We start from the raw sequence: 12,241 nt of genomic DNA, 5'->3' as shown, positions 1-12,241 counted from the left end.
AAAATAAATACGCTATTATTTGCAGATGATCATGTAATAATATCAGATAAGGAAGACAATTCACAAAGAGCTATATATAATTTAAAGTTTATAGTAGAACAGTTTGGAATGAAAAATTCCGCAGATGAAACTAAAACAATGGCATTTTGTGGACAAACTCCAGTCAGAAGCAAAATCGTTTTAATAATAAAACAATAGAACAGATAAATACTTTCAGTTATCTTGGATGTGAAATATCATATGAAGGAGAAAAAGACATAAAATTGAAACCTTCAAACTTTTTACAGATTATAGGCCTGATAAATAGAATACTCGACCCAAATAGAGTACAAAAAGAAACACTCATGAAAATATACAATACTTTAGCAGTGCGCACATTATTATATGGCAGTGAAATTTGGGAAATAAACAAACAAGATAAACAAAGAATAAAAACAAGTGAAATGAGATTTATGAGAAGAACTGCAAAATACACATTATTAGATCAAGAAAGGAACGAAGACATTTTAAAAGAACTAAAAACAAAATCAATAGAAGAAAAACTAAACAGTTATAAACTAAAATGGATTTGAGCGTGTAAATCGAATGGCCAACACCCGATATCCTAAACAAATACTAAAATATGAGCCAATTAGAAAGAGAAGACTGGGTGGACCTCAAAAAAGGATATTGGATGGATAATGAGACCGGAACAGGCCAATATGGTCTATACCCGTAATTAATGTTATATTTGATGATGATGGCTCTTAGGACAGTGTATATTGTTAACTAGGTGCTTGTTAACAATCAAAAAAAAAAGAAAAAAGAATAATATGTCTTAAGGTATTATGATACCTGCTACATACAAATATTCCCACTTACTTTGCTCTTTCATGCTGTGAACTGAAGACAAAGTACCATTCAACGATGAACATTTCTCAACAGCCTCAGTCCAACTTTTTTGATCCTCGTCCCGTTGCCCAATTACCAGAAAGCATTTATTTCCTAAAACGAAGATATACACAAAACAAACGTCATTTTACCATCATGTCAAATCTTGCAAATCAAATTACTATTCAACCTACATTTCTTTAACAATTCCGTAAAAGCTTACGACACACATAAACACACACACACACACACACACACACACACACACACACACACACACACACACACACACACACACACACACACACACACACACACACACACACACACACACACACACACACACACACACACACACACACACACACACGTGCGAACGCGCGCGTGTGTGTGTGTGTGGGCATGAATTATGGTAAGGAAAAAAACGACTTATTTGGAGAGATTAAACTTTTCGCTTCATTACAAATCAGGCTTACTTAACTGATAAAATTACTCTTTTTTTTCTATTCACATACCATCCTCAAAGACCTCTTTATATGGACTAGATAATGCTAAGCAAAACCTTCATTTCAAAAAAAAAAGTTCATGAAAGGGTAGAATAATAAACATTAATTGTTATTTGAGAGAGCCAAATAGGCAAACATTATTGTTTAAAATTTTTAGGTTTCGACAGTGGTCACGTTTCCATGTCTGGATTCTAGACTTTACGAAAATTACAATTTTAGACTTAGCAATACATTCCAGGCTCCTGGACATAATTGCGTGTTTTAAGTAATTCTACTCGAAGGAAGGCTGTATATTTTCGTAAGATCAAAAATCAAATTTGCTATAAAATCAGAGTGGATATTTACTGAACTTTTATATTCCTGATTTTCTTTTATTAATTACATTATTTTTATTAAAAAGCAATTAATATACCGTGATTAATAAAAATTGCTGCCCAAGTATGTTGAAAATGTAATCCAATTATGTACTCCAACCATACTATATCTCTGATAATATTTCTCATTTACTTTCATGAATTGACTTAGTAACTAAAATACTCACAGAGAAACGGCACTAAAGAGTAATAAAATACAAATTAAAACAATTTATTGTTTATTTTATACTGAATTTTGAGTTCAATTATAGTACCCAAAGATATTATAAATAACAGATTTCGATTCTTGTAGCATCAAAACTTGTCGGCCAGCCGATATTCTTTGCTGCAAACATAAAATTCTTTGCATTCTTGATCAACTGAATTAAAAGCAAAGCGAACTTGTTCTAAGAAATGATGCACTGGTTTACTTACTTAGTCGAGTGAATAGCATCTCCATTCTCCAACCACCACCACGTTCGATCTCACTGTGGCATGAATGTTCGTAAATGCTTTGATTTGATATATGCTGATATGGTTTCCTGCAGTGGGCGATTTGATTGCCTGGTGTGGGACCACTATTCTTTTTACCGGAGGAGTGAAGTTTCTTGAAAAGATGTCTCGTTTGTAGAACAGGTTTCTTGAATTATCTAATTCCTAGCCTTCCCACAGTGCTAATGTAATCAGATTACAGCTTTCATGAAATAACAAAGGAGAGCTGCAATTATTATGAAAAAGTGAAGGTGTCTGTTCATTAAATAGAAATTTAATGTTTATTAATGAGTAGAAATCCATCATTATTTTGTGTCTAACAAGGTCGTAACTTTAATATCAACGCAAATAATAACACGTTCGTTGTGTGGTACATTTGACTGAACTTTTTTTTTTTAGGAAGCTTGCACTTGAGGAATGATAAAAAAAGAATAATAAAAAGCGACCGCAGTGCAGAATGAATTTCAAATTGTAACGAACAGAAATGCCGTGTGTTCTATTTAATAGATTTTCCAGCTAGTTCTTTATTTATGAGGAATTTTTAAGAAATATGAATAACTGATCAATCTACACAACTGAATTTTCTGAGTGTATTTGCAGAAAGCAAAATGCGGTTAATGTTGCTATTTACGAACATAGGAAAATATGTTTATCAGCTTTTAAAACTGCTACCAGTGCATCAGTTATTAAAATCCTTAATAATAACGTAACTGCAATTTCAAATAAAATGACATTCAACTGAATTTTACCAACCAAAAGGATGCCACTGTGATGGACAATATCCAGGTAATGGAGTCGTTGGAGGTTGTTCTACTTCTACGGTAGTGAATGAATAATGCTTCTTGCATACTACTGATGTCCGCATATTACAGTTATCATCATTCCACATTCCTACAAATTGAAAGATTGAGGTTTAACAATAATTTTGCAAATGCATAGAAAAAGGTTGTAGAAAGTAACCTTCAATAAAATAAGACATATGAAGGACACAGTCATCGAAAATACAGTATACCAATTGGATTTATCGCAACGCATAATAAAACAAATAAAAATGAATAACATTAATAATAATTCTTGATTTTTATTAATAAAATATTATGCTTTATATAATGAGCAAGCACTATAAGTCTTCACTTAAAGGTCTCCAATTCCAATTTGTTAACAGCATTTACCACTTTCAACACAATGAGACTATTGTGTTGGCAGCCGTCTTTTCTCAAGGACTGAAACTGTCTCCAAATTATATCTCCAAATAATCAGATCATATCCAAATGAAATTGTTGGATGGCTATGTATCTGTTAATAATAATAATACAAGGGTATGCGATAAGAAACATTTTATTCTCTGATTCTCTTCCTTACCTGTTTCTACGTACATACTAGTGCAGCGTTCCTGATACAAGTAATTATCCGGCTGGCTGTAGTTCCATTTCACGAAATTCACCACCGATCCGTCACTCCATTCAAAAGCACCGTCAAATCCCAAAGTATTCAAACCAATCCACACTCTGTTCTGTTCTCTTTTATTATTGGAAAGCTGGAGGGAAAAAGAAATTAGAATTTAAGTTATTGATGTAAGATGGGGAATTGATTATCATAATGAACATCTCACAACAATGTAAAATTATTAGAAAGAAAAAAGTAGAGCCAAACTTTGTCGTTATTGCGAGATGAACAAAGGATGTTTTAGTTTATTTAGACATTATGGTTCACAAAAAAATAATAATAAATTATTATAATCATCTACGCTATCAATCTGGATGGTATCTTATACAGTCGCATAGGTAATAGACCTCAAAAATATTATATGCGTGTATAATTAACCTCACGAATATAATTCAGATATAATTTCATAGACACAATTTCAGATGCAATCATAGCTAATCTCGTACATAGATACAACAGATTCAGATTCATAAGTACAGATCAAGAAGAACAATTTTCTGTAATTCATAACGTCTAAACTAACATAAAAGTCATTTGATCGGATAATACTTTATTACATGTTCGTCTTATTTTTCGAATTACATTACAGATGTTGTTTTGAAAGCAATCATATTTTTCGAAATAATAAGTGATCGGTTTTACCTTCTGGAGAATCCTCTTTATCCATTTACCATAACTGTTATTGATCTAAGAGAATGATGCTGAAATTTTGATTCTTTATCGTTTAAATGTTGATTAATATAAAACAGTTGCATATTTCGAAAACATAATTCTGTTAATCAAACGAGGCAGTTCTAAGTTCATGAAAAATTAAATACTATTTCAGTTAATGAATGTATGCATACCATAGGGATGTGATCGGTATGTAAATTAGTTTTTAAATGATAAATCGGAATCTGTCATATTATGATCAAACTAATATCGTCATGACTGCAGATTAAAACCGAATTCACTGCAACATAAGGAAGGGTTTCTTTCTGACGATTAATCTTCGGAATAAATAATCCATCACAGCAGAATAATACATTGCATAATTTATCCAATATATAAGATTCGTATATTAATATGCAGCTGTTTCTTAAAGTAAATTTCCATCATATTCCTTATTTCATTTTAAAAAGATCGGCTTGAATATTCATTTATTACTTTAATTGGATTCGAAATGAAGAAGAAGAAACGTTTGCAGGAAGTGGTGTGGAAAGCAGGTTTCGTTCTTGATGAAGTAAACATCTTCTGTCAGTATGCAGGCTTGGTAGAAGAAGCACAACTTACTGTTGCTATGGTAATAAGGGATGCAATATGGTAAATGCTTTGAAGTCTAGTATCAAACGAAATATTTATAAGAGATATGGTAAAATATCTTTCAGAAGATTAAATCAGTTTATTGAAACAAATGATAACTTTCGGGCGAAAATACAGATACACCAATAGAGCTTAATTTTTCAGATTGAAAAAAAAAATCAACCTAGTAATAAAAAGAGCAGCGCCTCCGTAGCTCAGTTAGTATAGACGAAGCCCTCTGGTCGGAACGACCTGCGTTTAATTCCACTCACTAACGTGAGGAACTTTTATCTGGTCTCTTTCGAATAAAGGTGAGTTAGCCGGTTTCATACGGAGATAGATGGGGGGGTTTCTCCCGAAAGGGGTAACTGCCTTATCCTCACATTGCGGTTGGGAAGTCCGTGGATACTTGGGGATAGTGCCTGTTAAAGCCACAGATGCATGGAATAAAAAGATCTCATTTAGATGGCAAAGCTTTAATCTCAGACCGTAAAAAATAGTATAATTATTTTAATCAATATAATATACTTTAGACTATTCTCTTATTCTTATAATATCTAGAAACATAAAACAAAGCCTTTTATTTTATGGTAAATCTCATCGACAAGAAGTTACTCAACCTCTGGTACATCAGTACGATGAATATATATATATAAGCAAAAAAATTCAGGAGATTAAAACTTATCAACGATCCGAGGACTTGTTGATTAAATTCTTAATGGAATACATAAGAGAGAATGCAATTCCAAAAGACATTAATGATGGAAGGAATGATTGAAGACGGGGGGTGGATAGTTTCGTGAGTTTGTAATTGGATTGTGCAATGTTGAAAAGCAGCTGCATGTGTTTTAATATAATTAAAAGACTGAGCGGAGAAAATATCGAAATCAATTCTGACGAATACTGACCACGGAAGTATTTACCGAAAATGCAAGCAGCAAAATTCTGAATTTCTACATAAAAGATGGAGCAGTAAATTAGTGAGTGATGGGTCAATAAGTAAATTTTGCTCTCTTCCGTACTGAATAAAGTACTTTCGGTATCTCTTTGGGGGTATCGTCCCGATTGGAGAATAGTATTCAATGATTGGTTGGATTTGTGATTCGTAGAGTTAATAGCTGCTCATAAATAAAACAAAGCCTTCATCAAGAGAGAGAGAGAGAGAGAGAATATAATTTCTTGGATGTTGTGGAGGCGACATTTGTAATAAGCTTATATAAAGAAAAGTAGACATTAGAGTAATCTCCTACCAAGAAAAATCTTATTTTGTCTAGAAAATAAACGGGTTCTTTTATGACGAGAAAAACGCAACAGCTTAGGAATGAGTTTTGCTAGCAACTGAAGGTTACTAGCAAGGTCTGAAGGTCTGAAATTGAAGGTTATCAGAAACCCATTAAACCTGGTTTAGACGTCAGAATTTTAGCAGTTAATATTTTGGAAGTGCTTATGATTTTTGAAATGCAAGGTTTGTCAATTTAGATTGAGAAGGCCAATGTACAATGACAAGCAATAGTGTTTATTGGATTGGTAATTAACTGATAAAGGTATTGATGAATATTGATATTTATTAATATTGATTGATTAAGCGAAGGAAGAGAGTAATCGAGTAAGTGAAAAAAAAAGTGAGGAACTCCACCATTAGATTCAGAGATTGACAATAAAGATCCGTCAATCTACTATCAAACACAATGCGCGTTCAAACAGGAAGGTAGTGACCGAGAAGACAGACCTTCTTATGATTGGAGTTTACCATTAATACACCAATGTGCCAACTCTAATTACTTTCTTAAGAGCACACCAAGAATAATCACTTAAGATTCTCGAACGTTTTCCATGCAGCTGATCCAAACGTTGAAGAACATAAGTAAGATCACCTGTTGATCGCCACTAGGAATATATATTGGCGATCGTATATTACTTGAGACAATTCAAGGCTGCATATAATTTGAGTGTTAGTGTTTCTCCATTACTTTAGAAAGCACTGAAATGAGATAAAAGTTGCCTAATGTGAAAATGGTAAAGATCATAATGTTAAGAGAGTTTACTGCAGTGAGAGTAATTTGGGCGACGAAGGCAATAGTGGAAATTAAGGAAATCGAATTCTGCAGGCTGAATCGCAAACTCTGCATAATCGCAATTTAAAATGTTATCACATCGTTCTTATTGTTCTTATATCTATATATATACTTAATGATTCTCAAGACATTAGAATAGTATCACATGAAATGTTTACATTATTATTAACTTCATTCAACAATTTTTCTGTAGTCTGTTAGAATAACATCACCATCATATTAAATTAAGGGGATAAAAATTCCTTTTTTAATTTCATTTTTATCCCCTTAATTTAACTAACTTCGCAAGAAAAAATAGCCGTTTGGCTTTTCAGCAGCATCGTATGTTAAATTTCGATCTTCTAAACCTTTTGATTGAGTCAGTTCATCTAAAGTGTATTCTGTCGACTTAACTGAATTTGTTGGAATCGTTTAACTCTACTGCGACCTTATGGTCACTTTCATGACTTCAAATGGATCGAAATAGCAGAGGCTTGATGGAACCAGGTCTTTTAATAACTATTGAAGAACTTGGTTCTAACAAGTCCTTCAAGTGATTTGGTTGACTAATGCTAATGTAATGTTCAATTTGAGTGCTTCTGATCTCCAGAATTTCTCCGATTAATTCTACACTTTTCTTCTTAGGAAAATCATTATCTTCCTTCTTACATTCTTTCTCAGGGTCAAACTTTCACATCCATTCAGTTCCACGGGGAATACCATTGCTTTCACGATTCTGATTTGTGTTGCGAGGCTAATATCTTTATCTTTCAATATCATGCTTAAATTTGTCAGTGCTTTCTTTCCGAGTAATAATCTTCTTCTAACATCTTCAGTACAGTAACCATCTTTATCAATTCGGGATCCTAAGAGCACAAAATTGTTAACTGCTTCCATTTTCTCCCAATCTACTTCACAATCATTAAGTTCGCATGTTGCCATAACTTTTGTCTTTTTGAGGTTACGTTTAAGACCATATTTAGCACTTTCTTCTTTAACTTTCATAATAAATTCCTTCAAATCATCTTTACATTCTACTAGCAAGGTGGTATCATCTGCATACCTTAAATTGCTAATATTTTTTCCACCAATTTTAATTCCAACTGAAGACTTCTCCAGCCCTGCCATTCTTAAAATGTATTCGCCGTACAGGTTAGACAGCTACGCAGATAAAATACATCCTTGTCGCATCCCTTTACCTATTGTGAAATACTCAGTTTCTCCAAGATCTGTTCGGACAGTAGCTTCTTGTTCATAATAAAGATTCCTTAGAAGGATAATGAAATGCTCTGAGACTCCCATTGTTCTTATCACATTCCACAGTTTCACATGATCTACAGAGTCAAAAGCCTTGCTATAGTCAAGGAAACAAAGGTAGACATTCTTGTGATATTCCTGAGCTCTTTCTATTATCCATCTCACATTGGCGATTTGATTTCTTGTTCCTCTGCCTTTTCGAAATCTTGCCTGTTCATCTGGCATTTCTCTCTTCATGAATGGCTCCAGTCTTTTCTGAATGATCTTAATAAGACTTTACTTGCATGAGAAATCAATGCGATACTTCTGTAATTTTCGCACTCTCGTGCAACGCCTTTCTTCAATAAAGGTATATAAACTGATTTTTTCCATTCCCTGGGCAATTTAGTTGGGATTCAGATTCGCTGACAAAGAGCTGTTAAAATTTTAATTGCCTCTTCTACCAGCGCTTTCAGCAGTTCAATGGGTATTCCATCTCCTCCTGGTGCTTTCTTACTGGATAGCTGTTGCAGTGTTCACCTCACTTCACTCTCCAGTGGGACTGGCTCCTGTCTGTAATCCTGTTCTTCAGATTTCTCAATTAATTTGGACTCCTTTCTGTAAAGGGCTTCTGTATACTCTTTCCATCTTTCTTTGATGTCTGCAGCTTCTGTAAGATATCCTTTGTGTTTACTTTTCAATATTTCTGCTATGTGTTTCAGTAAAATGCCATTTTATATGTGAAAACTGTATTACTAGAAAAAAGTAATTAAAGTTGCTATTTAATAAATATTACTTGAAAGATTGATTACATAAATGAATACATACCACTCGCGACAGGAAACGCCACTCCTTTGCAGAGTGGATTGATGCAATGGTGGAGTTGTGCTCCTCGCAATGTTCTTTAGCACGATGCCAAGTAAGATTTGCCCACATGATGCCGTAACTGTAACCGTTGAAGAAGAACCACTGAGGGTTATCCGAACTACACATATGAACTGTAAATGAATAGATTAAAGTTATATTTAATAAATACAGGAAAAATATATATATACCTATACAGGATGTTCGGGATAAATTTGACAGTTTCGTAAGGAAAAAGAAAATCTTCTTTGTATCTATTAAATTTAATGAATTGACAAAAAAACATTACAGGCAGAGTTAATTACAATACTATCAACAAGATTTACTCAAAATAACCACCATTAGCATCGATCACAGCTTCAATTCTGCTTCGGAACCTCGAACAAGCTGATGCTACAGTCTCCCTGGGAAGGGCCGCAAAAACTGTTTTAATTTTATCCATTAACTGGGCTTTTGTATTACTGGAAGTGCGATTGGTGTCTTTTTCAACTGCGCCCCATACAAAATAATCCATGGGGTTAAGGTCTGGGGAGTTTGGAGGCCAAACATTTGGAGTGGTGAAGTCGTAGAAATTTTCAGACAACCATTTTTGACTTTTCCCAGAGGTGTGGCAAGGGGCCGAATCCTGCTGCCATACATACGGCCTACCATTGGCTACCCTTGTTATCCAGGGCTTGACTACAGTTAGCAACTCCACGAACAAAGCCCGAATTCCAATGCCAGGGTTCTTCAACACCTGTTCCTGCAGATTTGCGAGGAATTCTGCTGTACGAACGCAATCAGATCGTCTGCTAGGGATCTTTCTTCTTGCTACATCCTCGTAGTCACCATTGCAAGTCTCTAGTTCATGCCTGATTGTTTTTACTGTATTCAGGAAGCATTGGGCAGCAGTCGTAATATCCTTATTTTGATGGCGGGCACGAATCATCATGATACAAGTTATTCTCTTCCATGATTCAGGTGGGTTCCAGCTATCCATCCTTTCTGACATCTTGTATATGAATGAAGAAGGGTCCAAACTTTTAAATGAAGAGAAGTGTGTGTTAATACATGTAACTTACGGAAAAATATAATTAATTATAAATATGTCAAATTTATCCCGAACACCCTGTATGTATATAGTAATGTTGCATCTCTGGAAGGTAACAGCTGCTCTAGAAACCAACCATCGTATAAAACGTCAAAGAAGTAACTCGCATGGAAATGAAATTTTAAAATGTGACAAAGGTAATTCTGACAAGATAAACATATATGGAGAAATTAATTGGTGACGCAGCCTGTACAGACAAGCTATACAAATTTTAAACGCAGCCTGTACATACAGGCGAACTAGAACAGGTTTTATCTGAACATTTGTCGATATCTCTGAAAAAGTTTGATAACTGTGAGATATTGAAACAATGAAACTGTCTGTTGCTTGGTGAATCTTGCAATAGGTAGTATACAAAGTGGTGTAGTGTATTTCGAGATATAGCATTATTATCATTATTAAATTCCTAATGCATGAGCTCAACAGATGTGCAGAATATTATTATATCGTTACATGAATTATAGTTTATTTTAGATTGATTTACACACTTTATTTTACATAATTAACTCCTAGTAAATTTGTTACCTTATCATGATTCTAATATAGTCGAATCTTAAATTTCGGTCTTCTAAGGTATCTGCTTGATCTTGATTTCCTTAGCGGCCTTTTCCTAACGTTTAAGTTTGCTATCCTTTCATCTCCATTTTGTTTAAGTGACCATACCACATGAGCTCTGCACTCACATTCCATAATAGTAACAATGTCAAGCTCCTTCTTCCCTAATACTCTCGTTTTAATATGATTCTGCCTTTAATTATCATCACGAACCATGGACTCACTGCCCGTTGATGTCTGATGCCTGTGTCACCATCTTCGTCCACCTTTCTTTGTCCAGTGCACAGTATCGCAGTTTTTGTACTCCCATTCCACATCAGTCTTTTATATCGTCTATCCATTCTCTGTATGGTCTACCTCTTCTGTTTAAACCATCCAAAATAACCAACATAAATGTCTTTATCTTCCAGTCCTCACTCATTCTACAGATGTGTCCAAATAATTGCAGCTTCCGTTTTATAATTTTCTGCATTAGATTCTGTTTTTGTTGTATCTTCGGATAGAGCTCTTCATTGGTGATTTTCTGTACCCTATTCCTAGAATCTTCCTGTAACAAGTTCTTTCAAATACCAAAATTCTTTTTCTTGATTCCTTATTTATTACCCACGTTTCAGATCCGTACAGTACACTGCTGAAGATGCATGTTTCCAGCAATCTTAGTTTTGTTTGCAGACTGATCACTTTACTTTTCCAGATGTTATCCATGGCTTCAGATTTGTTCTTCCCTTTGAAATCCTGGTCTTTATTTCTCTTTTACAGTCTAAGTCATATGTCAGTTTACTTCCCAAATCTGTGAATGGTTCTACATTTTCTATATCAGTTCCATCAACTTGTATCTTTTTTTTCATGTTCTTCTCACCAAATACCATTGTCTTTGTTTTTTTCCAAGTTCATAACACGTCCAAATTTCTTCCCTTCCTCATTTAACAGTTTCAGTGTTTTTTGTAGTTCTCTTTCGTCTTCTTCAATAATAACAATGTCATCTGCAAATCTCAGATTGTTAATTCTCATTCCCCGTAAAGATATTCCTTTGGCATCTTCCTTCAATTTGTCCATTGTTCTTTCTAAATGTGCGATGAAAATGGTTGGTGATATTGGATCTCCCTATCTAGTACCTCTGCTTTTTTAAACCATTTCCCCAAATGATCACCTATTCTAACTGTTGAAACTGCATTCTGATAAACATCTTTTAATATAGCTATTAGTTTTTTATCAATTCCATAGGATTCCAGAACTGCTAATGTCACTTTCTGGTCAATACTGTCAAATGCTTTCTGAAAATCAACAAAGCAAGTATGTATGTTTTTGTTTTTTCTCCTAGCTTTCTCTGCTATTAACCTCGTTGTCAAAATCTGTTGAATTGTAGTTCTATCCTTCCTAAATCCTATTTGCTCATCTGCAAGGTATATCCTTCCAATTGTGTTCTCAATCTTTCTGTCAATATGATCATCATCACTTTACCAAGGTGACCTATCAAGGCAATTGTTCTATAAT

General features: G+C 34.1%; 2 protein-coding genes across 2 annotated transcripts in view; one reads left to right on the top strand and one right to left on the bottom strand.

Moving 5' to 3' along the window:
- Positions 1-12,241, top strand: part of LOC150110411 (macrophage mannose receptor 1-like) — a 240,588-nt gene that overhangs the window by 130,680 nt on the left and 97,667 nt on the right. The gene's annotated exons all lie outside the window — the stretch shown is intronic.
- LOC150110412 (macrophage mannose receptor 1-like) overlaps positions 1-12,241 on the bottom strand; it is a 148,728-nt gene that overhangs the window by 47,555 nt on the left and 88,932 nt on the right. The window contains exons 22-25 of the mRNA XM_090396116.1: positions 9,067-9,236; positions 3,584-3,758; positions 2,975-3,112; positions 862-984 (exon numbers count right to left, since the gene is read on the bottom strand). Of these exons, the coding sequence (XP_090252242.1) occupies positions 862-984; positions 2,975-3,112; positions 3,584-3,758; positions 9,067-9,236 (606 nt within the window). The remainder of the gene's footprint in view (positions 1-861; positions 985-2,974; positions 3,113-3,583; positions 3,759-9,066; positions 9,237-12,241) is intronic.

This window comes from Typopeltis vanoorti, chromosome 1 (genome assembly GCF_054136105.1).
Source record: "Typopeltis vanoorti isolate ZY-2024b chromosome 1, IOZ_Tvanoo_1.0, whole genome shotgun sequence".
Lineage (NCBI taxonomy): Eukaryota > Metazoa > Arthropoda > Arachnida > Uropygi > Thelyphonidae > Typopeltis > Typopeltis vanoorti.
The sequence above is the reverse complement of the archived record's forward strand: the minus strand, read 5'-3'. Positions and strand labels throughout refer to the sequence as shown.